Source organism: Aphis gossypii, chromosome 2, assembly GCF_020184175.1.
Source record: "Aphis gossypii isolate Hap1 chromosome 2, ASM2018417v2, whole genome shotgun sequence".
Taxonomy (NCBI): domain Eukaryota; kingdom Metazoa; phylum Arthropoda; class Insecta; order Hemiptera; family Aphididae; genus Aphis; species Aphis gossypii.
Genome location: NC_065531.1, coordinates 88,983,322 through 89,009,769, shown reverse-complemented (window position 1 = coordinate 89,009,769; position 26,448 = coordinate 88,983,322). Strand labels below are relative to the sequence as shown.

The 26,448-nt window shown below is 32.3% G+C and overlaps 6 protein-coding genes across 6 annotated transcripts; all 6 read left to right on the top strand.

Moving 5' to 3' along the window:
- Positions 1 to 9,835: 9,835 nt before the first annotated feature.
- Positions 9,836 to 10,438, top strand: LOC126549905 (uncharacterized). Its single transcript, XM_050200305.1, has one exon. It carries the CDS (start codon positions 9,836 to 9,838, stop codon positions 10,436 to 10,438), a length of 603 nt encoding a protein of 200 aa, XP_050056262.1.
- Positions 10,439 to 11,358: 920 nt separating this feature from the next.
- Positions 11,359 to 12,440, top strand: LOC126550180 (uncharacterized). Its single transcript, XM_050201222.1, has 3 exons — positions 11,359 to 11,756; positions 11,824 to 11,877; positions 11,950 to 12,440. The coding sequence occupies exons 1-3, from the start codon at positions 11,618 to 11,620 to the stop codon at positions 12,132 to 12,134; spliced, it is 378 nt and encodes a 125-aa protein (XP_050057179.1). The 5' UTR covers positions 11,359 to 11,617; the 3' UTR covers positions 12,135 to 12,440.
- A 4,102-nt stretch (positions 12,441 to 16,542) lies between these two features.
- Positions 16,543 to 17,075, top strand: LOC126549904 (uncharacterized). Its single transcript, XM_050200304.1, has 2 exons — positions 16,543 to 16,683; positions 16,728 to 17,075. The coding sequence occupies exons 1-2, from the start codon at positions 16,543 to 16,545 to the stop codon at positions 17,073 to 17,075; spliced, it is 489 nt and encodes a 162-aa protein (XP_050056261.1).
- Positions 17,076 to 19,549: 2,474 nt separating this feature from the next.
- LOC126549903 (uncharacterized) lies at positions 19,550 to 20,023 on the top strand. Its single transcript, XM_050200303.1, has one exon. The coding sequence runs from the start codon at positions 19,550 to 19,552 to the stop codon at positions 20,021 to 20,023; it is 474 nt and encodes a 157-aa protein (XP_050056260.1).
- Positions 20,024 to 20,745: 722 nt separating this feature from the next.
- LOC126549902 (transcription factor Adf-1-like) lies at positions 20,746 to 21,701 on the top strand. Its single transcript, XM_050200302.1, has 3 exons — positions 20,746 to 20,902; positions 21,424 to 21,574; positions 21,638 to 21,701. The coding sequence occupies exons 1-3, from the start codon at positions 20,746 to 20,748 to the stop codon at positions 21,699 to 21,701; spliced, it is 372 nt and encodes a 123-aa protein (XP_050056259.1).
- A 2,215-nt stretch (positions 21,702 to 23,916) lies between these two features.
- On the top strand, positions 23,917 to 25,472 carry LOC126549901 (uncharacterized). The gene is made up of 6 exons (XM_050200301.1): positions 23,917 to 23,995; positions 24,071 to 24,198; positions 24,295 to 24,491; positions 24,555 to 24,637; positions 24,998 to 25,145; positions 25,211 to 25,472. The coding sequence occupies exons 1-6, from the start codon at positions 23,917 to 23,919 to the stop codon at positions 25,470 to 25,472; spliced, it is 897 nt and encodes a 298-aa protein (XP_050056258.1).
- Positions 25,473 to 26,448: the final 976 nt, after the last annotated feature.

The following is a 26,448-nucleotide window of genomic DNA, read 5'->3' as shown; positions in this document are numbered from 1 at the left end:
ATCAGCCCCCCGTCCTGACCACCACCAGTCACTTATCACCTTCTCTTCTCTACATCGTGTTTCACACTTTATTTTTTTTGTTTTTACTTTAAACATTTTAAGTATGTTTAAATGCGATAAGTGCCCGTCCGTTTTTAACGGGAAACCGTAATTTATCGGCTCAAAAAAAAAGTATAATTAAATTTGAGCAGTTGGAATATTTAAAAATGTATAAAATAAGCCAGGACCATTTGGAATTATTTTTCGGTACTATTAGATCGTTAGAAGGTTATAATAATAATCCTACCTCTCGAAAATTTCAATCTGCATACAAGAAGTTAGTTGTTCATACACATGATATTGAAAACTTTAATACAGGAATTGTATTCCCTCTTGATCATATTGAAATATTATATTATTCCACCTCAGATCCTATTAAAATGATAAATAGTTCTGCCTTTAATAACAATGTTGATTTAGTTTCATAGAAGAAAATGTCAAGGAGATTGATAAATTCATTACAATCAAAACAAATTATAATTTTTCTAATTTCACCAAAGAAATTATAATATACATAGGTAGATGAATTTGTTGTTCACAAATTATCATCGACTATTCAGTGTCAAACTTGCCTACAATCTTTGTGCTCTAGTAATAAAGAATTATTTTATAATTTTCATGTTGCTATTAAGAATAGAGGAGAAGAAAAAGGTGGACTAAACTATCCAAGCGATGACGTTATACTGATATGTATGCAGCAAACAGAAAAAATTATGAAATATTTTAGTTATCAAAAGAAACTATCCTTAACAACTGAACTAAATATGGTGCGGTGGTGTTTGTAAGAAAAAATTGTTCACAGACGATTCTCCTAAAAAAGAAAACAATTATACATCCAATGATATTGCAGATGTTTGAATTAATATGTTCTAGGAATTAATTAACGTAATTGTATTAAGTATAACCATGGTTTGCTTAGTGTTCCTATTCAAATTGAAGATGATTGATGTACTACAACGGTAGAAATTGAATATAATAAGAATAACGTTTCTATTAATGCAGTTTTATTAACATCAATGAGAAAATGATTATTACCCCTAAGCGGAAATCAGCTATTACCTTAGCTGAGAAGTTGTTTTCTTCTGGAAAGAGGTCTAATTCCATAGATATAAGTAACACACCAAAAGCAGATTTACATGAATTACCTACGAACTCAAAAAACGGGTAAGATACAGATGGTTACAGACAAAAAGACAATGATTATGAATCGGTCACAGTTGATAATATAGACATAGATTTGATAAAAATAAAATGAATTTGAAATTGATAGACATAGTTTTGACACTTCTTTACCAACCAAGGATAATGGATGTTATATAACAGAAAAAATTAATGTCGTTTAGGAAAAGTTAGTAACCCCTAAATGTAAAATCAATATTTCCTGTACTGGAGATGACTTGTATACCCCCAAAAATATGTATGACTCTATATCGTATGTAACAAGCCAGAAGAAATTAGCCATAATAACAAAACAGTTTTTACTAAAGCAATTTATAACAATTAGGAAATGTTAGCCACCCCTAAGCGTAGTTTAAATGTTTCATTCACTGGAGTTTTGTTTATCCCAGAAAAGAGAATTAAATCTATATCGCGTAACACACCAGAAGCAGATCTGAAAGCGTTAGAACGCAAAAGAAAGAACTCAAATAATGTATATCCCTTTAAGACCATTCAATAACGAAAATAAAATGAAAAAGGTAATGTGTTACAAAAAGTGTAATTTTGTGGAAGGAACTATTAGCATACTTGATGAAGAATTTAAGCACATGGAAAAAACACAATGGAAAAATATAATGTCATTTAAAATTAAATAAATGAATTGTTACATGAAAATTTTGAAATTGTTACCTAATAACTCTTGTGCATTGACTATCGAGAATAAAAATATTACCGAGAAACATTTAACATGTTATAGCATATGTCGATATGAATCTTGTAAGCAGTTTAAACTTGTGATGGTTCGGCACAAATTACAGTTTTGAATAACAGTCACAATTACAGCCACTATGATAAACTGACTACCTACATACTGGAAAGAAAAAAAAAGACAAATACAAAAACAAATGTCAATGTACTGCCCACCGATGAGTCTAAAATATATTTTAAAAGCATCTCCTAGTAAACTAAATCGTGCGGGTAACTTGTGTAACATCAGGTCTGATCGTGTATATTATAAGGTGTCTCACGAGCAAAAGAATATTGATGATTGAGCGGCTGAAGACAGGGTTGATATGTATTTATTGAAATATAATTGTCCAGAATTTATTCAGTTTGTATCCGATCCAAAAGAGAAAGATTTTGAAACTTATTTGTTTAGTCAAGAACAAATAAACGTTAAAATAAAAATAAAATGTATTACGATTCATATAGATGCGACTGTCGGATTGGTAAGAGAAACTACACGAGATCCAACGCTATTCAAAACTGAAAAAAGAAAAGAAAAAGTACTATTGTATTATATGGCTGTCGCCGTGTGAGCAGAATATCTGTCGACTACGCAGAGTGTTAATGCGATATCAAATTGGCTAGTGGAGTTTCAAACATTCTATGAACATCAGTGTACTTAGTACAAAATTCATGGCACATGTTGTCAGTGACTTTTCAGCAGCAATATTTAAAGGGTTTGTGAGAGCATTTAACAAATGTAACGTGGTCGTAGAATATTTGAATAAATATTATGAGTTAATGTATTAGGGGAAAATGTTTAATTGCAACGCACTGATAAGTCTTCGGTGTTATCATTTAATTAAAAATAGCACAATGCATTGAATATAAATTGAAAAAATATTGGAAAAATATTGTTTAATTTTAGTTGAAAACGCTTAACATTTAACATGCGTGTCTCACTTACGTGTACTCTACGTGAGACTCACCTCAGTTATACATTTCTTAATCAATTTTAAAACTTTTAAAACAATTGACATACATAACATTATAAATAGAACAAATATTTCGGAATGTTTGTCACGTAATGTGAGTAAGACTATTTTTATATTATACACTGTATACATTTTTAATTATTTACAATTATTCACAGTTAACAGAATCCAGTCTTTGGAAAGTTATTACATGATGCAATTACAAATATAATGCTATGTGCCAAATTTAATATTGTTTATCACTATATTGACAACTTTTATGATATTAATAACTGTTTAACAGAAGACGGTTATTAAATATATAGATATGAATATTTTCATAGTTCGAAATGGTATCGAAATTAAAAAGGGCCGAATCTATGTACTGTCATAAATGTTCATTATACCAATAACGGCATAAGGGCTCACGGATGAACAAGGACAAAGCGTTCGGCGACCCACGCCCTCTGCGCCGGAGGAGCCCGGGTCTGCACGCTGGGCGCAAAGTCTGCCACACTTTACAAAACGGCCGGTCCCGCGTTCTATGATAGAACGGGGACGCGCCCACGCGCTTTAGCCAATCACAGGCCAGGGATTGCGTATGTTCAGGCATCAACGAAACACAAACCACGGAGGGCGTAGTTACGACCGCAATAACCAATCACAAGACTAACGCGGGCGGCTTCAGCGATTACACAGCGCCACCGCCTATAAATACCAGTGCGGAGCACAAAATCAATCAGTATTCAGCCTACCTCAACCGTAGCAAGACCTACCAAGGCAGACTAGCGCGGTTTTTGGGACCTCTGATGTACGGCACCTAGCTACAGCAAGACCCACCCAGGGCAGACTTGCGCAGTTCAGGAACTATTGCCTACGTGACGACTGTAGTAAGACCCATCAAGGGCAGACTTGCGCAGTCGGACCGTATGGCAATAAGACAGCCAAACCACCACAAGCGAATTCACGGCAACTAAGAAGATACAATCCATTACAAGGCGAGGTACAAAACAATTATAAAGTTGTTTAACTATTTAAAAAAAATTGCAGATTAAAAGCCTGATCAATTACATTCTTATTTTTTCGAAAATCATTTGTTTAAATTTCCATGATTTTTCCTCCCAATTCATTAAAAAATCACTGTTCTAATTATTAAAACAAAAAATTTGTTTTCGTTTTCGGCTGACCACTAAAGGCCCCTATAACTACTATCTAAATCCTACTTCATTTCATTCCTTTCATCAACTAAAAATTTCAAACTCTTCATTATCCTTATAAATATAACTCCTGTTCTATTATATTCTTACTCCCAGCGATATCATTCTGAACCAGCCTTCTCAATAATTCTATCATGAAAAAACAATCAATACAAATTTATAACCTAACATGTCATAAGAGGAAATCGTTCGTAATATCATGAAAAGGCTTAAACCGAATATTTCTAGATATATAGACATTTCGGGTAATACAAATTTTTAAGAGTTTTAAGCAAATATAAAAAAATACGAATCAGATTGAATCACAGGTCATATGTATACCTCTAACTCCCTCATAATTCAAAACCGATATTATAAAAAATCAATTAAATTAAATTAATAGTCAAAATGTAGAAGAAAATAAAATAACTAAAGAAATTAAAGAACTAAAACAAATAATTCAAAAGTCTTTAAATACACCGGATAAACAAAAATCAAATTATTTTAATCATGCTAAAAAAATGTGACATATTATGTTATTTAAATAATCATAACACAAACAATTGTTTTAAGAAACTAAATTTCAGTCATATTAAATGCCAACTATGTGATATACTAGGACACACGGTAATTAATTGTAAAAAAACAAATTAAAATAAAAAACAAAATACGATAATATTTAATCTCAAGTCATGTAACTAAGAACTGTTATTACCAAAACCGAAATATTATTAAATATCAATTATGTAAAAAATCAGGCCATATGGTAAAAAAACCGTTTTAAACCAAACACCAATTCAAAAGAACTCAAACTGAGGTTAGACTATAGGGTTGACCACGAATTACCTTAAGTCAGTCAAACTCTCAAATGAAAATAACAAACATATTAAAAATCTCGAATAACTAACACTAGAGCATATACTCGTATATGCACAACTAAACCAAAAATAAATTCCAATATTTATAGATACGGTATTAAACATATGCTGTATAAAACATGATATTTTACCAAAGAATCAAACAATTAATTTAGTAGGACTGGATAATCAACCACTTATGGTTTGTGGCTCAACACACATTGAATTAACTATCGAAAATCACATATTTCATATTTTAACATATACAGTCAAAAACCTTTCAAGCCCAATAATATTAAGAAATGATTTTTTAATCAAAAATAATGCTCATATAGATTATGGAGATAAGATAATGACTTTAAATAATAATATAAAAACAAAGCTATATTTCTCAAGTATGAATATAAATGAAATACATCCACAAAATATTTTAGAAATATTGGAAAAATATTGTTTAATTTTAGGTGAAAAACGCTTAACATTAAACATGCGTGTTCGAACGTGAGTCTCTTTTACGTGTATGAATTAATCCACATAAAAGTACATGTTTAATTTAGAAGGATTAAATACCGATGTTTGAAAAGCGCAGACACGCACCTAGTATGCTACTACCACCAGCGGTATGACGACCGCGAGGTGTAATCCAAAAACAGAAATGCATTGGAAAAATATTGTTTAATTTTAGTTGAAAGATGCTCAACATTTAACATGCGCCAGATGACATCATGTAGTGGGGATAACGCTCATAAAAACCACAACGCCCACACAGTATACAAGTTTGAAGTAAAAAAAAAAAACATCGCCAACCTCAACGCTTCAAGGCACACGACGTCAATATCGAAGACACCAGGAGAACTGGACAATATCTATAGTATATCTATAATGTTTCATAACTTGTGTAAAGAGTAAATCAGATCGTAATTAATAATGTTCATCGACTCATAACACCAAGTCATCTAATATTCAAATATAACACATCTGTCGACGAAGAAGGTGAGTAAAACTTCAATTTATACATGCAAAACTAAATACATAGTTTCACGTCAATCTAACAATATATTGTAGCAAAATAATGTAATGCAGACAGGGCATTCAATTACCATCATTTACACACTCAAATACAATGCCCTTATTACCTTTTTTTTATTATTATTTTTTTCATTTACTTTATAAAACCACCAATTGACGCTAACCCCCCCCCCCCCCAAATTAACACGCTTTAATTTTGCTAAATTTATTCTACTACATTAACACTTAAACGTTTTATTTATAGGATTCTGTTCAGAAGAGTATGAGTAAGGTGATAGAGAAAACATGGTAGACCGAAGACTCCTTCTCTAATGAAAAATATGATTCTGATGTAAGTATACATAGGCCAACCAGGTTGCACCCACTCTCAACGGAGACCTTTCTGGATTCCAATGTTTTACATGAGATGTCAAAGAATAAAATATGAGAACATGAAAATAATTTAGATTTACTCACTACTTTAAGCAACAATAAAACCAATACCAAAAATTACCAATTGCCAGTAAACTATAACCAGGTTTCACAAACAGAAAAACATACAAATGGTACTGAATCAATCACCAACCCCACAAAAAGATTCAGCTAATATCTAAGAATGGCCCTTGACTCTCATCTACACTGGATTATACAACTTCAAAAGAAATTATAAATAAATGAAAATTTAACTAAGCAACATGAAAATGACTTTAAAGTGTTCAACTATAGGTAGAACGCATGAAACAACAAAAAGGATGGAAAGGTTCCGATTTTATATTTTAAACATCAAAGACCGGATACTTTTAACACAAATTTATCAAAATATGAGTTTTTTTGTAATAATGGCCAATTTTCCAGCAGATATGTTATTACAATTTGGCAATAAGAAGATATCCATTGGTGAAAAACCCGCTGACGGTGGGGCCGGCCGCACTGCTTCCGTCCCTCAGACGCCGGAGGCGCTCGCTCGTCAGAAATTTCTGACGAAGGCGCTCCGGACTCTGACGTCGGAAGGACCGGCGGGCGAGCTCGCCCGCGTGGTCTGCAAGATCACCCGCAGAAAGGTCATCGACCGTGTCGATAACATGACTGCGGATGAGTTTGCCAGTGCGCAACGCATGGTTAACAAGGGTTTGCCCGCTTTGGCGGCGAGCGGTTTGTTGAGATGCGTTGACCTGTCTGAAAATCTATCCCCGGAAGGTCCGGTGGTAGACTGGACTTCTGCGGAAGCCTTCGACTCCTGGGTCGAAGCTGCTCACGCGAAGTTCAAACAGTCAAAGGGTGCAGCAGTGAACGGCCCTCGGAACGTTGTTGTCCATGAGGGTACCGCTGCACTCCCTGGCTCCTACCTCCAGCTGTGTGCTGTGATTCGAGAAGATCTCTCTTGCACACTCGCCTGCAAAACAGAGGAGGAGCTCAGTCAGTTTGGCTTGACCGCGGCAAAACGTTCTGCCTACGTAAGTCCTGACTCTATCTGGTTGTTAAACCGGAAGGGCAGTTCAAACGTGTTCAAGCTGGTCGTGAAAGTAGCGACACAAAAACTGACCGCGCTGCTGCAGTACTGAAGTCTTATGTAGGCTTCGTACAGAGCAACGGTGGCAAACGGACAGATATCATCTGGTCCGCCGCCCTTGCGGCGCTTGAGGCATATGAGTTTGTATGCCTCCTGCAAGTCCCTCCCTCCGGTCAGCCGGAGGTGGCGACTAAGGTTGTGACGATTGTCACGCCAGCCGTTGGTGTCAAACGTGCACCCGGGTCACACGACCTCGGGGCGCTTGGCGCCAGCAGCAGTGCGTTTAGGAATAAAGATTCCGTCGCACGCCGGGCGCGCGGAGGTGCCTCCAACAAGAAGAAGTAGTAACCTTACTACAACTTGTTGAATGGAGGTAGCTCCTACTCAACGGGGTTGCCCCAACGAACCTTCTGAAAAATAACAAACAAGTTTAATTAAATATTACTTGTTGTCTTGAATTATAATTATATTATTTTATAATACTAAGATATTCTATGGAGGTTATAGTAATTGGAACTATTCAATTATTTTAAAGCTATAACAGCAATTATCACTCTAAATTTATTGAGCCACAATTATTCATAGTATTATAGACCAAGTAGTGTAGATACTTCCCTTTAGAGTAATATAACTATACATCATATTATTGTATTTAGCTTGGTAAGTATAACATCGAATTATTTATTTTTAATATTTATTATCTACAATAATAAAATATATAGATACTACTCCTGTAAGCATAGTTAAGTTAACATTCTTTTGTTGACATTTTGTATATAGTACAACAAATGAATAAATACAAAAAATACATTTAAATTTTAATTAAATTACATAAAGATTATTAAAATGAGATGCAATTATTCAGAGTAAAGTTATCTACAAACTATTTCTTTTTTTCCAAGTATTACCATTGAAAACATTTTTCTTATCGACTGTCTGAATTTGAATTTAATAATATTATAACAAGGTAATCAACAAAACACTTTCCAAAAGATTGATTTGTGTAGCTGACTGAGATATCATAGCATCTATAAGCTCTTTTGTGTGTAAATTCAATTTTTATATACAATAGTCTGGCCGGTAGAATGCTTAACAAAGTATATTATTTTTGTTGAACCTTCTTATGTTTTTTCATTCAAAATGATTCTTTGAACAGAATTTTGATCGTTTATCACTGAACATATTATCAATAAATTAATTAGGAACATAAGAGTAAACTCAACAGTCGAGTTCTTATTTTTTGACCCTTCCAACTAGGAATGACAATAACTAATGCTTCAATCACTAGTGAATAGCCAATAAAGCGACAATAACAGCTTTTTTTATAAAATAGACAATTAATAATTGAAATCAATTTATAAAGTAAATAACTTTGATAGTACTTTTGATGGTAAATTTCCAAGAATTTTGTGTATAAGTCAACTGTAGACTCATTACATAATTTCTTGTTCACATTTTCTAATTTTTGTACATAATAGATTAATGATTTATAAAAAATATATTATGAGCTAGTTGTAGCACTGGTACCTTGACATGTTTGGTTAATACATTTTCAGTGTTTACGATCTTTACACTTGACATACTTTATATTCAACATGTCTTTTATGAGAGTAAATATATACATTCCCATTTTATATTATGAATTTAAAGTACACACTATGAGTATACTCCAAGCTAAATTAAATAACTTGTATTAATTATAGAGATTTTGTACAGTGTTTTTTTGTTAACCATATAACTCATTTTTTAATTAAAATGTTGTATGGGTAGTTAACACGTGTGTTTTCTATCTGTATAAAACCTCAATTTGACGTTGGTATTTTAATTTTTTTTTTTTTTTAAGCTTTAGATACCACGTGTTTTAATAATGAAAACACGAATAATAATAATCCTTGCAAATGCGCTGTCAAAATAGCAGTGAATTATTACTCGAATTCGTGCGTATTATATTTTATTCACATAAAATAAACAAAACGGCGTTTTAGTCACCGCTGTCGACAACAGCCTCGTTTCAACGATCGCCGTTACAATTATTAATGCAAGGTCAAAACATAAGCCATTACATTTATCGTAATAATAACGCGTAGGCACTATTGTAATATGGCCATTAAATAAATAGACAAAATTATTGTTTGTCCGCACGAACCGTCTCTCTTTCTACGATCACCTTGAACACGTGGTTGTAATACCAAAAATGTACACGTAGACAACGGTCAACAGAACAGAACTTTGGCGACAGCGATAAAATAAAATATACAACACGTAGATTAATTATTGTAGACTCTATTCCGTACCATTTAAGAGCACACCGGACGGCGAACAAATAATGGTCGATTGTCGCGCACAATTTTTTTTTTTTTTTTTTTGATGGTTTGTGCTGATGCTACATACAAGCTGGTGGATATGAGAATCCCATTGTATGTGCTATTAATTGAGGATGGTAATGGCCAGAGTGAGATAGCTGCTCTTGGATTGCTAGTAAATGAACAGAGAGAAACGTTACAATGGTTCTTTAATAAGTTCAAAGAATGTAATCCAGCCTGTTCAAATACAAGAGTATTTATTACAGATAAAGATTTAAAAGAGCGTTCTGTTATCAAATCATTGTTTCCAACCTCTCGTCTTGTGATTTGCCTTTTCCACACTCTGCGCACATTTAACAGAGAAATCACCTGCGAAAAATTAGGTATAACGCCAGATGAACGAGATAGTAGCAAAAAGTTTATTGAACAGTTATGCTACTGTAAAAATGAAAAAGAATACCAAGAGATACATACCATTTTTTTAAGTCAAGCTCCCCATCAAGTCAAAATGTACTTTGAGAAGAATTGGCATGATATCCGCGAAGAATGGGTCACTGGTTTAACTTTTCAAAGTGGTAACTTTTTAAATACCACAAATAATAGGCTTGAGAGTTTTAACTCAAAATTAAACTACCCAATTCAAAATAAATTAACCAATTCCTTATAATGCACATAATTATTTGCATAAAGAAAACTTAATAATAGAATGGCTCACAAACAAAACAGTTGTCAACAAGGTGAGAAAAGATAAGTATTTAATTCAAAGCAAAGATATTAAACACTATTCAGATGTGTTTAATGGGATTATAGAAAATGAGGTTGATATAAACACTGTGAAGTCATACTGCTCCAATGATGCATGGAAAAAAATTATTGCTGTACTTAAACAAAAAAAAAAGAATATTACCTGGGTATGCCCATTATGTAATAATGACATAGGAGCTGATCAAAATTCCATATTGTGTGACTCTTGTTTAATTTGGCATCATATGGACTGCGTTAAATTAAAACAAAATGGGAAATATTGGTTTTGTGACACATGTAAATTAAAGAAATAAAATATTCAATAATAAAATTACCTTTTGTATATTGTACCTTATTACGAGAACCACCGGATGCCACCGGATATTTATTTAACAGTCAATAAGTAACAACACCTACACGGCTCCATATTGTGCTAAATTAGTACCTTGCAATTTGCATATTATTATTTAATTAATTAATTACAATTTATAAGTATATCACTCATGCGCATTTGATAACAAAATGGTCGGGTGACTACTATCAGCCCGACCATGGTCGGGTGACCATTAAAATCCCGACTATGGTCGGGTGTATATACACAGCGTATTATAATGGTTACTTATATGTATTTTACATTAAAAAAAAATTTAAATATCAATGTGAAGTGAACACATGTATCTATATACTCTATTCCTAATCAGCAATTAATAATTAATAAATTATTGACTCTTGTAGCCATATAGGCAATCGTATACTCGATTAATTAAAAACTCTTTTTTTTATAAACTTATTTATTCAATGAAAAATTTCAAAAAATTGTGTTATGCTTAACTATATTAATTGTGTAATATGTATAAAAATTACATCTGCGGTATAAGTGTGATATGTATATACGTAAGACTAGTGATTTACGACTATAATTGTATTACCATGGTCCATGAGCCTTTTTTCCGTGGGCTTTTTTCTTCAGTATGTTTATTTCTCTGGGCTTTTTTTCCACCTAACCAATTAAATAGTATAATATTTTTGATGGTATGTCACAATATATCGGTTTGTTGTTTTTTAAATTAATAATTATCAAAGTTAATTTGTTTTCTTATAAATGTATGGCAATATAATAATAAACAGTGGTGGTTGGCGGGGCAAGGGCCGTGGACGTGGACGTGGAGGTGAGCGTGGGAGTGGTGGTGATCTTGGACGTGGTGGTGCCAGCACAAAACCCCCCAAAAAGTTTACTGGAAGTAAGTATCAAAATATATAAGTAAATCAAAACTAAAATAATAATTATTAATTACATTTTTTTTTCAGAGTGCGACCTATGCAAGGTGAAGGGGCACAAAATTATTGACTGTCCAAAATTGTGTAAGTTTCGACATAATAATTTTCTCTAAAATCTTTAAAAATTAAAAATGTATACATTTTATATTATTCTAGTGACTATAATGGCAATGGCCGAGGCAGCCTCGTCTCCGCCGACCAATGAGGGCGAAGGCAGCGGTGTAACCGGTGGTGATGGCGTGTCTGTCGGTGAAGGTGGCGGTGCTGGAGAGACCGGTGGTTGCGAGACCGACGGTGGTGGTGGTGGTGAGACTGGCAGTGGTGGAGAAGTCATTTTATAGTCTAAAATGTATAAAAAATTAAAATATATATAACCTACGGCAATACATACAATATATAAATATAATACATTTTCTATTGTTTTTTATTTATTTTCGTCCAAAGCCATTTTCCTTAGTTGTTAGAACCTACCTAAAATAAATAAGCAGTACAATGTACAGAGTAAGACGTATTAGTCATTAGTTACAAGTTTACAACCATAACAACGATTATTAATTGTAGTAGTTTTTAATATTACTTTATTACTATGTGTATAGTATTCCTTGTTATCGCAATATCGCCGTGCGTCGTGCAGACAGCTGCAGACAACGGCTAATAAACTCAACAGTCGAGTTCTTATTTTTTGACCCTTCCAACTAGGAATGACAATAACTAATGCTTCAATCACTAGTGAATAGCCAATAAAGCGACAAAAACAGCTTTTTTTTTTATAAAATAGACAATTAATAATTGAAATCAATTTATAAAGTAAATAACTTTGATAGTACTTTTGATGGAAAATTTCCAAGAATTTTGTGTAGAAGTCAACTGTAGACTCATTACATAATGTCTTGTTCACATTTTCTAATTTTAGTACATAATAGATTAATGATTTATAAGAAATATATTATGAGCTAGTAGCACTGGTAGGTATACCTTAACATGTTTGGTTAATACAATTTCAGTGTTAACAATCTTTACACTTGACATACTTTATTTTTAACATGTCTTTTATAAGAGTAAATATTTACATCCCCATTTTATATTTTGAATATTTTCATAACACTATTTTAAAGTATATACTATGAATTTACTCCAAGTTAAATTTATTAACTTGTATAAATTATAGATTTTTTACAGTGTTTTTTTTGTTACACATGTAACTAATTTTTTAATTAAAATGTTGTATGCGTAGTTAACCTGCGTGTTTTCTATCTGTATAAAACCTCAATTTGATGTTGGTAATTTTTTTTTTTTAAGCTTTAGATACCACGTGTTTTAATAATGAAAACACGAATAATAATAATCCTTGCAAATGCGCTGTCAAAATAGCAGTGAATTATTACTCGAATTCGGACGTATTATATTTTATTCACATAAAATATACAAAATGGCGTTTTAGTCACCGCAGTCGACAACAGCCTCGTTTCAACGACCGCCGTTACAATTATTAATGCACGGTCAAAACATAAGCCATTACAATTATCGTAATAATAACGCGTAGGCACTATTGTAATATGGCCATTAAATAAATAGGCAAAATTATTGTTTGTCCGCCGTCTCTCTTTCTATAATCACCTTGAACACGTGGTTGTAATACCAAAAATGTACACGTAGACAACGGTCAACAGAACAGAACTTTGGCGACAGCGATAAAATAAAATATACACATAGATTTGTTGTATACTCTATTCTGTACCATTTAAGAGCACACCGGACGGCGAACGAATAATGGTCGATTCTCGCGCACAATAATAAAATATTATTAGGTACTTTTGAAAAGAGTAGTCAGTCAGCGTTAATTACACTACCACACACAGTCGTGTTCAAATGACAACAGACAAATAGTGATTGTAAGTTCGTAACGTCTACTGTCAAGTGATGGGCACTATCGAATGGAAACTATCGACAGATTCGATTATTTGTAACTATCTAGTGTTGGCAAGGTAACGAATAAAAATATCGAATTATTCGATAGTTTTTCCAATTAAGTTATTCGAATAATCGTTACAAATTATTCGAATAACGAATTATTCGAATTTTTATTCGATATATTTTAATATTAAAATTCGATTACAAATTATTCGAGTATTTTTTATTCAAATAATTTATAGGTATTCCAAAATATGAAAAAACCTCATAACTTCATAATTTTAGATAGTTGAATAGTTGATACTGCAGCTGTGGTGATACGGTATTATCACCACTACACCGCGCACGAAGTGTCACTGCTTTTTGGTCGTCGTGTTAGTAGCGTACAATTATTGTATTATGTGTATATTATGTGTGTTATATCTATGTATGTGTATTGTAACGTTTCGATCTCGCGCTACCTCCCGCCAGCCCGCGCGAACGACCGATTCGCGCTCCTCGGTCCGACCGTTACGCTCGATTCGCGGGGCTCTTGCTTCTCGACGCCCGAACTGTAAAGTTTTCCGAAGTTAAACGTACACGCCGTCGCGCTTTCAAAACTTTTGTATCGTTTTCGCGTCACGTCGGTCGACCTTTTTTCGAATTTTTCTCTTTTTGTCCGTCGCGACCGCGACTCGTTAGTTCATTGATATATTTGTAAATAACTAATGACCCTTTTTTTTATTTTTGTGCGAAGATACTTGTTTTTAATTAGTTCGTTGTTCGAATTGATTTTCGAACATCTCGACCAGGTCCTTTTCAGGCGAAAAAGCGTCGACTTAAACGCGTCCGACCGACGCGTAGGTTGTTGGTTGATAGTGCGACGCTTACGCCCGTACTATCACCACACTACTATGGATAATGAATACTGTTATCATGATAAAATTGTATCAAGACTATTATGATATTTCGCAAATCAAAAGCATTCCGACTTCGTGATCGAGAGATTCTGCGATTTCTACATGACTGCTGCTGCAATTAATATTTTGAATTTTGATTATATTTTTTATTATTGCATTATGTCGTGTCTAAAAAAAAAAAATAGCTCCATAGTATGGAAGTTTTTTGAAAAAAATACTAATTCTCCAAATGAGGCTCTATGTACGATTTGTAATAAATCATACCAAAGAGTAACACACGTATTCAAATTTCAAATACAATCCGAATTAGAAAATTTGTTAGTTCACAGTAGAGATGGGCACAACCGACTGACGACTAACGACTTAGTCGGTAGTAAACAATAAGTAAATAAGTCGGTTATTAAAGTAGGTAACTAATTATTAAAACCAACTAATGAATAACGAATAAAAATCTGACTAACAAATAATAAACCGAATAACGAATAACGAACAAAAATCTAACTAACGAATAATACGCCGATATCAAATGATAATACAAAATTCTTATAATAATATATAAATACCATGTCCAGGCGCGTACTGGCCCGCCGGGATACCTGAAAAATCCCGATAGCCCCTCTAAAATATTATAAGAGCTGGGCCCTGTAATAATCCTCATTATAGTCGGGGACCCGAAAAGTGGCGTGTGACCTTGACTATACCCCAACCCACACCCGGCCAGCGGGTCGGTGGTTCTCAACATGCGGCGCATGCGGCGTATTTCGCGCGCACAGCGTAACATTTTGTGCATTGTACACATCATAAAAAAAAATAAGGTTACTTTTTTTATTCTATGGCTTTCAGGTTGTTTGTTGCATAGACCTGTTATATAGGTCTATGGTTTGTTGTAGCTGTTATTTTCCCTTGCATTTTGTGGGGAAAGAGGGGTTGTTTTTATACTAAATGTACAATGAAATACCATAGCATGTACCTACCTTTAGTAGCTCGCAAGTGGTTGACGACTAGGTACATTCGTGTGTTAACTGTTTAGTGTTGTATTGCCTGTGCGTTTTAGTAATTTATTTACTATGCTGTTATTTTGTAATTTTTTAAAATGTCTTTTAATGTTAAAGATATTCATAGTCAATCTAAAAAAATTATACATAGAGTGTATATATTTTTAAAAAATTTATCTAAAAAACCTGATTTAACGCCAGACTTTTTTAAATGTGCTCAAGACCTTACATCCCAGGCATGTGGAATTTTACTTCGCACCGTAAGCCGCATTTGCTCCGAAGCAAAAAAATCAGAAAACACGCAAGATGAACAACGAGTTGTTCCATTTTTTAAATCTCCGCGTAAAACATATAAACGCGTAAAAATTCAAACCTAGTTGGACGATTTTGATGGATATATAGTCAGAAGAATTATTCACGACTTTTATGATAGAGGTGAGTACCCGACTGCCTTTTCCATACTCAACACTTACCGAGAAAAAAATAATTACACTGGAAGCGTTAGGTCAATGCGACGCGTTCTTAAAAATTTGAATTTTTCATTTAAGAAGTGTAATGACGGGCGCAAATTTTTAATGGAACGTTTAGACATAGTTGCTCTACGGTGCACATTCCTCAGAAAAATGTGCACACTGCGTAAAAATAACGATAGTCGCCCTGTTGTTTATGTTGATGAGACTTGGGTAAATCAAAATCACTCACGATCCATTATTTGCCAGAACAATGAAGGTACAGAAGGATTAAAGGTTCCAATTGGCAATGGTGGTCGACTGATTGTATGTCACGCAGGATGCGCCCGCTACGGTTTTATTAAGGATTCAAAATTAGTTTTTCGTAGTAACACTGGTAATACTACAGACTACCATAACCAAATGAATGCTGAGGTGTATAAAGAGTGGTTTTTGGAATAACTCAATCATCTTGAAGAGCCCTCTATTATTGTTATGGATAACGCTTCACATCATTCGACCTTGGCTGAAAATTATCCTAAGAGTAATTCTAGAAAATCGGATGTACAAAAATGGCTTAAAGATAAAAATATTCCCTACAGTAATCTAGAAATATTAGCCGAACTCAAAATGAAGGTGAAAATATAATGCCACGTGAAAAATCGTATCTCCTTGATCAGTTGGCATTAGAAAGAGGTCATGAGGTGATACGACTTTCTCCCAATCACAGCCAATATAACGCTATTGAGTTGATTTGGGCTCAAGTTAAAAATGAAGTTGCCAAAAAAAATAACACTTTCAAGATGGTAGACATTGAACGTTTGACTCATGAAGCGTTAGATTCAGTGACTGTACAAGACTGGGAGAAATGTGTACGACATGCAGAAACTATTCAATCGCAAGACTATGAAAAAGAAGTTCACAGGGATGCCATATTAGAACCTATTATATTGACCATATTACCAGGTGATAGTGATTCAAGTGATGATGAAGACACAGATAATAATGAAGACATATTTTGTAACTAATTTCAACTTTAATTAGGTAAATTAAAATTGTATATATAATGTTGTTTATAGTATTTTGTAAAAATAATAATTTGTAAATATATAACATAAGCATATAAAATGATAAGATGTTTTTAAATAAAATTTTTTATATTAATAGTACGATTTTGTTGTTTTGGTTTTTATTATTATAAATAATATGTAAATATTTTTAAAAAAGCGCGGCAATTAGTATTGGCCGTTTAAGAACCCATTAGACGATTTAACCGCTTGGATCGCGTCGGTCACACGCTACTTTTCGTGTCCCTGACTATAGTAAATTTATTGATATCACGGACTAAGATATAATGGACTGGCATCGAATTGGCTGGGAGAGTAGGAGGGACCGAGCATCAAATGTTATGAAAAATAAAATCCGAATGATTCCAACGTCATCTACATTTTTTTTTTTATATTATTTTAGTATATAAAAGTATATAAATTATATAGAGAGCGCTAAAATCATTCGGATTTTTTTAACCCCCTGCACCCCTCGCTCGCGTAACATTTTCGGCTCACAGATATTGCACTCGATACCAGTCCATTATATCTTAGTCCGTGATTAATACTATATATAATATTGTATTTATGCACAATATCATTATGTATATAACACGTAGTGGATGTATGGGTCATGGGATTATAATAAGGTACGAACGCTGACGTTCACGTAAACAATATTATTATGTATAAAAATAGTGGAATAGATCATTAAGTTATGCACGCGAAATCTATAATCGAAGTGGCGTGATCATAACAAGGGGAAAACTATTAGCTTAAATAGAGAAGGGCATCAGAGATTCGGGGAGTCTGCCTTGGAACTTGAACGACGTTGTACTTTAAGTTTACGATTGTTATATGTGTTGTAAAATATATTAGTGTACTGGTGTATTCAAACTCGTATACTTTATTTCAATCCTTACCTCAATTTTACAAGTGCTTGCTGGACACGTTACAACATTTTGGTGGCAGCGGTGAGTAGGTATATTTTGTATGTTCTATCCAAGTTTTTACCGTGTACACACATATTGTACATTTTATCAACGTGATCTCAAATTATACATTTTATATTCTAATTTTCGATAAATAATCAATAATAATATATAACAATGTACATTGTACCTTTATCATCTTAGCAGATGTATATTATAGGAAAACCTCATTAATATATATGAAATATATAAATATATTGTATAACTATGTACAAATAATATAGTACGATGTACAAAATAAAGTAATAATTATACTATAGTCGGCGACACTAAAACTGGCGGGTGATCGCCGTCGTACCCCGAACCTCACCCAGCCAGAAGACAATGGTTCTCATTTTAGTGCAACCACCTGTTACGCCCAACAGCGCTATAACGTGAACAATAAAAATACTACCCAGGCATTACTTACCAACATTTAGTTCCCTTTTTTTCGAGTTTTTGCATTCTACACATTCGACTGTTCATATTTTTTTGTATAGAGTAATAAGAGGGGGAAGGTAAGTATGGTTATGTACATTTTATGCCGCTGTATTCTTTATTGTGTATACTGTGTTTCCAGCGTGTACACGTTTTTTGTAAAACGTTCGTTAAAATCGTTTAAAAACCTAGTTGTTTTTTATTAATTTGTTATTTGTTTTTTTGTTATTTGCGTACATTAACATGTCTTTTAAAGACAGCGACGTGCATAGCCAAAGTAAAAAAATTATATATAGTGTTTATTCGTTTTTAAAAAAGTTATCGGAAAAAGAAGATTTAGACGGTAATTTTTTTAAAAAAACTCAAGACGTGACTGCTGAGGCTTGCGGGATTTCAAAGCGGACAATTCAGCGCATTTGTTTAGAAGCTCGAAAAACTGAAGAAATTGAAGAAGCGCCTGGTCCTTCCTTCGTGTCACCGAGAAAATCTTACAAGCGAGCAAAATATGTATCAGAAGTGGATGATTTCGATGGTGATATAGTAAGGAGAACTGTACACGAATTTTATGACAAGGGTGAGTACCCCACTGCACAACTTATACTTAATTCTGTCAAGAAGAAAAACGATTATCCAGGAAGTCTTAGATCAATGCAAAGACTTCTAAAAAATCTAAAACTTTCATATAAAAAATGCAGTGATGGCCGTAAGTTTTTAATGGAGCGCAATGATATAGTTTCTCTTAGGTGCACATTCTTACGAAAAATGTACACATTGCGAGTGAACAATGATACTCGACCTATTGTATACCTGTACGAAACATGGGTCAATCAAAACCACTCACGGACCATTGCATGGCAAAATGAAACAAACTCAATAGGTCTTAAAATACCAACAGGTAAAGGAGGGCAACTTATTGTTGTTCACGCAGGATGTTCTAAGTACGGGTTCATACAAAATTCGAAATTGGTTTTCCATAGTAATACCGGTAATTCCACAGATTACCACAACCAAATGAACTTGGATGTATTCTAATCTTGGTTCATCACAATGTTAAATAACCTTGAAGAACCGTCTATCATTGTGATGGATAATGCATCATACCATTCGACACTAGTTGATAATTTTCCTAAGTGTAATGCTAGAAAATCAGATGTTCAGGATTGGCTAACCAAAAAAAATATTACATTTTCTCCATTAGAGACGCTAGCGGAACTTAAACAAAGGGTCAAATTCCTAATTCCGATCGAAAAAAAATATGAATTAGACGAATTGGCATTGAAAATGGGTCATGAGGTGATTCGACTACCACCATATCACTGCCAATACAATCCCATAGAACTGATATGGGCTAAAGTAAAAAATAAGGTAGCGACAAAAAATAATACATTCAAAATGGTTGACATAGAAAAGCTAACACATGAAGCGTTAGATTCAATTACGCAAAATGATTGGGAAAAATGTGTGAAACATGCCGAATTGCCGAATCAATACAAGACAAGGACTACGATAAAGAAATTTTAAGAGACAGTTTGTTAGAACCTATTATATTGACTATATTACCAGACGACAGCGATTGGGACTCTAGCGATAATGACGAAGAGTGTATTGAATAGCCTTGTATAATAAATAGTATTTAATGATTAACAATTGATCTGTACATGTATTTTAGTTTTTTTTTAAATTGTATATGTATATATATGTAATTTTACTAATAATTTAAGTAAAGTATGTGTTTATTTTTGTATATTAAGTTGAACATAATAAGAAAAATTAAGAAAAATAAAAATGCGTAATATTATTATTTTCAACAAATAAAAAAAATTTATATGAATACGAAATATTTGAAAAAGCGCGGCAAAAAGTTTAATGACCACTATTGCGAAAAACCCGCTAGGATCGTTGCGATCACCCGCCAGTTTTCGTGTCGCCGACTATAAGATGCGTATACTATATAAGGTATAATTAGGCATTAATAATTATATTTAGGTATAATATATATATATATAAACATACATTATGTTTATAATAAATTACCATCACTCGATTATTGTACAATTATTTGTTAAGGTACGGTTTCCTAGACGCGACCAGTCTCCGCGACGGTCTCTCTCCCACTGTTTATATGTATTTTATATTGACTGGTTTCCCAAACGCGACCGTCGCTTTGCGACCAATTTTTTTCGGCGCGACCAGCGACAGCACCGGTCGGAAAGCAGTGTATCGCGACCGTCGCCTGCGACAATATGGCAAAATTAACTTTTTCTGCCGAAGAAGAAGAAAAATTAATTGAAGTGATTCAAAAAAACTCTGTTATTTACGATCTTGCGCATCCAAAATATAAAAACACAATTTACAAGGATGAAATTTGGATTGATATCGCCAACACAACAGGAAAATCTGGTAAGTATAAAATAAAATATTGTTGAAATAATTAAATAATTTAGCACATTAGACAAACAATTTTAGATATATTGTCGGTATATGTTCCTGTAGCAAATTTGTTGGGGAGTAACTCTACCATTGATTAAATATACATATATTACGTATATTTAATCAATGACTAAACTACAAACATTATGATTATTCATTATGATTATAATTTCCAATATATTTAAAAAAAAACGTGTGGACAATATTGTATTATTTTATAATCATATATTACACAATTCTTTGATTGGTTTATTTTTGATATTGTCAGATAAAAATAATAATAATATCTATTAATACACATTACATTTGACGTATTATTATACATTGTATTGGGAATAACACAAAAATATCTGCACAGACCTAATAATATATTATATTATTAGGTTTATGAATATTTAGTAAAAGCTATACAACTAAGTGTCACAAAAGTACAGATACTGAGTGTTTTAAATTCTATTTTATAAATACACGATAAATGTATTATTTTTCAGTCGAAGATTGTAAAAAAAAGTGGAAATACATACGGGATACCCACAACCGCTGTAAAAGAAAATTATGTACTGGATCTGCAAGCTCAGCAAAAAAACATTGGCCTTTGGCAGACCGTGTGTCATTTTTAAACTCTGTCGAAAATGAACGAAGGTACCTATATAAAAATAAATTATTTGTTTGAAAATTAAATATTTATAAATAATTTGTTTATAGTTCTGAGAGCAACATGGGATCACATAGTGAAGAAGGAACTATAGACACTTTGAACATTGGCTGAGATTCGGTCATTTCACCAGTCCAAGATGAAGAATTGTCTGGGCCTTCATTTACAGAGGAACAAGTGGACCATCAATACCAAGTACACAGTTAGGAAAGTTCCATTTATAACAAAATTCTTCAGCCTTTTTTTTAAAATCAATTTGGCGTGGGTCTGGCAAAAAAATTGGAACTAGTTTATGTTTTAAAACTGTTAAAGTTTGCTTTACTATTATGCTAATATAGTCGTGACATATTCGAAAACCAAATGACAGCGATCGAAATGATTCTCCAGTAGCCATATACCTATAAAAAGTGAATGATATTGATACATATATTTATTTTAAATTATTTTATTACGGTATTTAGTAAAACCATTACAATTTACAACAATGAGCACGTCTTTATCAAATATTTATACACGGTAAAATTGTATAACCACAAAAACTTAATGTCTAATATATAACATTATGTATAACTTTATAAGTTAGGTAACTAATGATGATTGATACAAATAAGTATGACAAGTTTATATTATACTAGTAGCTCACCTTAAAGTAACTGCCAATTTTTCTGAAGCTGTAATTGGTTCTTTCACTCGATTGTATGGTTCTTTCGATAATTCTACCTCAACAAGTGATAACAAGTAATCGAATTGTATTTTGTTAACACGGAAAAACTCGCGAAATTTCGTTTCGTCATTCGACAAATGTCTATTTATTAAAATTTCAAAGAATCCCTCTGTTTTTCTATTGATAAATAAGTCATTCACTTTTTGTCTCTTTTTATAACTTGTAATTAATAATTCATCATCTTCTTCAAGTAAAAGTAATATAATTTTATTATTATTAGTTATTATATTAGTGATACTCATATTGAAACTAAAAAATAATAAAACACAAAATAGGTCTTCACGGCGAGAACACTGAGACGATACAAAATATAATATTATAATGTAGACTAATTGTTGGTCTCGGCGACCAGTCGCGCCTGGGAAACCAGCACGCACCAACGACAGGTCGTAGCGACCGATCGCGGAGACCGGTCGCGTCTAGGAAACCGTACCTTTAAGTATAAGCTTATACTAATTGTATAACGTTGTTGATCAGTGCATTTTATTTATTTCAACTTATAACCACGGTATATGATGGTCCTGCATCGTTAATAATTTCAAATGCCATAAATGATTTTTCAAATAATATATATACCTATATTGTGGAAACGGATAAAATAGTATTTTCCCTAAAACAAATTAAAAAAAGTTTTGCATGCGGGATGCCAGTGATTCAAACTGAACACATACAGTTATGTGAGTCATACTTGTAAATACCGCATTTTTCAATCGATTTACGACAACAACAATTTCTCCGCAAAACACTGATTTGTTAGCCTACGTTAATACAAAATTTGTTTATGTTGAAAACTTCTTTAAATCTACGATAACATCATTGTATAATGACATAATTAAAAAACAGTGTGATCTCGAACGAAAAATATTACAACAAAAGCTTACACTAGCCTCTTCGAGCATTTCCGACTTTTCGTATCTTATGGGCGAAGGACCAGGTTTTACTGCAGTGAAAACAGGCGAAATAATATATTTAATAAAATGTAAAAAGGTAAATGTTGAAATATCGAGAAAAAAGGTATGTTTTAATGAACTACCAATTTTATATAACAACAAAACGTTTTTCATGGCCCCCAAAACGCACATATTGCAACAATTTGGAACTCAAATTGATTGTAATATACTACTTCCACCTGGCTTCAATTTGGACGGAGACTGGTTTGGTATTGTACCAAATATACAAGAAATAAAAAAACCACAAAAGCTCAAACCGGCTACAACCTGGACGTGGTCGTACAAAAGTCCAGGGGGTCTATTTTTGAACTTGATCGAATAGTATTAGTGATCTAATACGTCCATTTTCGATCATCTATTCGATTAACAATACAAAATAGTATTTTTGAATTCAATCTAATGATTAGTAATCGAATAAGTAAACTAATTATTCGATTACTATATTAGGTTGCTCATTTAGTAATCTAATAGCATATTAGATTAGTTATTCGTGTTTTCCTTATCACGGCTCGTAGTGTTAAAAGTCATAAAACAATTTTTATAGTTTTTTTTTTATTATAAATTCTTATTTAATTTATTCTTTCGACTTTTGAGCACATATAAATTAATTATTTGTAAAATTATGGATTTATTACTCAATTTAAATCATCTGCAAATGATCAGAAATCTTGAAGAGTTGGAACTCGATGGAAATGAAAATCGACGATTTTACACCGCCGAAAATGCATTAGATGGTAATAACTGTTAATTTAAATACATACCTAAAACTATTTTAGTGTAAAACAAACTAACTAATGATATGTATTAAGATTTAAATGATCGTCAGTTTATAAAAAAGTTTAGACTACCTAAACAGAACGTCCGAGATAGAATACATGAACTATCTCCATTTATGATCCATCCTACTAGATGCTCTGCTATTAGTATCGAACGACAGGTATTTTGAAATATTAAAATAAAATCGACAATAATTTTATACTTATACACGTCATACAACACATTAAAGCAATAACATTTGAACATAAACATATAGGTATTGACTGCATTACGTTTTTACGCAAGCGGTTCTTACCAGCAAGATATTGGGGAAAACAGAGCTTCTTCGATGAGCCAGTCAGCTGTTAGTCAGTGTATAACAGAAGTTACCGAAGCTCTAAACCAACCGCTAGTTTTCAGTAAACATGTTTATTTTCCTAGAACTATAGAAGAGTTGAACATTGTCAGGCAAAAGTAAATTTTATACTACTGTCTAAAAACCACCTAATTAAATTATATTAAATATATATTTTAAAGATTTTACGAAAAGTATAGAATTCCTGGTATAATAGGAATTGTGGATGGTACGCATATCGCTATTGAACCTCCTAAGAGTGAGGGTATGTATCCGGAGCATATTTACGTAAATCGGAAAAATTATCACTCCATTAACACTCAGTTGGTAAGAATAATACTATTACAATCATTAAATGCCGAATGTATCAAGTATTTTTCATAAATGTTTTATTAGATTTGCGATTCTAATATGAAAATAATAAATGTCAATGCAAGATATCCGGGTGTACACATGATGCCTATATTTGGAATAGGAGTAATATTTCTAATACTATGCAGCAACTTCATAGAAATGGCTACCATTCACATTGGATGTTAGGTATATGTGCTTACAAGTTAATTTTTATAAATTTTCAGTTAAAATTTAAAATTATATACTTAAGTGTTCAATAAAATCATTATAGCAGATTCTGGTTATGCTCTAAGGCCGTGGATGATAACTCCTTTACATGATCCACAACCAAACACACCAGAAGCTGATTTTAACAAATGGTTTTTAAAAATAAGGAGTCTTATTGAAAGATGTAACGGTGTATTAAAAATGCGATTTTGGTAAAATAAATTATAAAATCTTATTTTACGTAAGCCGTTAAATAATTTTTAACATTTTTTTTCAGCTGTTTGTTAAAACATCGAGTTTTACACTACGAGCCTTTAAAAGCTTCTAAAATAATTAATGCGTGTGTAGTTTTGCATAATATATGCATAGATAACAATGTTTCCGATGACGACATAATTTGTGAAGATGATATGATTTTTGACGAAGACGATTTAGGAGTTATTCCTAATATTAATAACGAACAAATGCGAGCTATAAATCCCTTGTTGGTTGCTGGTCGAGACATGCAGAGAACCATAATCCAACAATATTTCACATAATATTAACATATTAATTATATTTTAGAATATTTTGATTTATTAGGTACTTCTTAATTTTAGGTAGGTATAATAGAATAGAATAGAAGAAAAAATTAAGTATTTATTTATTTAAATGCATAACAATACTATTTAAGTTTTCAACCAGTTTGTTTTGCAAAGCCAAGCTTGCAGAATAATATTTTTGGTTGTTTTCAATTTCAATTTCTTTCAGCTTTAACTTTCTTTCATAATAACTCTCCTTCAGTTTTACTAATTGTTCGCTAACATTTCCCAAGTGTGTAGTCGCTTCCATCGTTTTATTTAATCGTTGACTTTTATTCAACTTCAATTCACTATTAAAAGAATTTATATTAATAAAAATTGTGTACATATTATTTACTAAATAAGTATGTATTACATATATGCTTACTAAAAGCTAATTAATCTTAAGTATTATAATTTGTTAAATAAAAAAAAACCAAAACCAGCGAAGCTTCAAGCTAGCCTATATAATTGTAAAATAGTATTATTACCTATTATTATTATTAATATTTTTTAGCTAAATTATTAAAATATTATACTTTTAATTAACCTGCTTTTTTTCTTGTCGACGCTAATATCGAATATCGGTGAACTTTTTTCAGTGACGATCGGAATTTTATTAAATAATCTAAACATAAAAAAAATAAAAAAAAATTGAGAAATATATATTATACCTAATTAATGGTAATAATTAGTAAACTAAGATGGTTATAATGAACAATGAGTATCAGTGGAGTATTTAAATTTATGTAAACGGAGCTTATAATTTTTTAATAAATGAAATAATAATATAATTTCATTCTAACAAAGTTTATTTTGAAAATGTATCAATTTATATGCGCCACTATTATTCATTCATGTGATATTATATTAGTATACTTGATGGCTAATATAATACAGTTATACCCGATATAACAAAATAGTAATTACAAAATACGAACTCATTATCTTCTAA

What these genes read in the sequence shown, in the direction of transcription:
- LOC126549902 (XM_050200302.1), top strand. Translation starts at nt 20,746, where the DNA reads ATGGCAAAATTAACTTTTTCTGCCGAAGAAGAAGAAAAATTAATTGAA. An exon ending in CAACACAACAGGAAAATCTG is followed by an intron (nt 20,903 to 21,423) that starts GTAAGTATAAAA and finishes ATTATTTTTCAG; the next exon opens with TCGAAGATTGTAAAAAAAAG. An exon ending in TCTGTCGAAAATGAACGAAG is followed by an intron (nt 21,575 to 21,637) that starts GTACCTATATAA and finishes ATTTGTTTATAG; the next exon opens with TTCTGAGAGCAACATGGGAT.
- LOC126549904 (XM_050200304.1), top strand. Translation starts at nt 16,543, where the DNA reads ATGGATAACGCTTCACATCATTCGACCTTGGCTGAAAATTATCCTAAG. An exon ending in TAGCCGAACTCAAAATGAAG is followed by an intron (nt 16,684 to 16,727) that starts GTGAAAATATAA and finishes CTCCTTGATCAG; the next exon opens with TTGGCATTAGAAAGAGGTCA.
- LOC126549903 (XM_050200303.1), top strand. Translation starts at nt 19,550, where the DNA reads ATGTTAAATAACCTTGAAGAACCGTCTATCATTGTGATGGATAATGCA.
- LOC126549901 (XM_050200301.1), top strand. Translation starts at nt 23,917, where the DNA reads ATGATCAGAAATCTTGAAGAGTTGGAACTCGATGGAAATGAAAATCGA. An exon ending in CTATTAGTATCGAACGACAG is followed by an intron (nt 24,199 to 24,294) that starts GTATTTTGAAAT and finishes ATAAACATATAG; the next exon opens with GTATTGACTGCATTACGTTT. An exon ending in TGAACCTCCTAAGAGTGAGG is followed by an intron (nt 24,638 to 24,997) that starts GTATGTATCCGG and finishes AAATCATTATAG; the next exon opens with CAGATTCTGGTTATGCTCTA.
- LOC126550180 (XM_050201222.1), top strand. Translation starts at nt 11,618, where the DNA reads ATGTATGGCAATATAATAATAAACAGTGGTGGTTGGCGGGGCAAGGGC. An exon ending in CCCCAAAAAGTTTACTGGAA is followed by an intron (nt 11,757 to 11,823) that starts GTAAGTATCAAA and finishes TTTTTTTTTCAG; the next exon opens with AGTGCGACCTATGCAAGGTG. An exon ending in TATTGACTGTCCAAAATTGT is followed by an intron (nt 11,878 to 11,949) that starts GTAAGTTTCGAC and finishes ATATTATTCTAG; the next exon opens with TGACTATAATGGCAATGGCC.
- LOC126549905 (XM_050200305.1), top strand. Translation starts at nt 9,836, where the DNA reads ATGGTTTGTGCTGATGCTACATACAAGCTGGTGGATATGAGAATCCCA.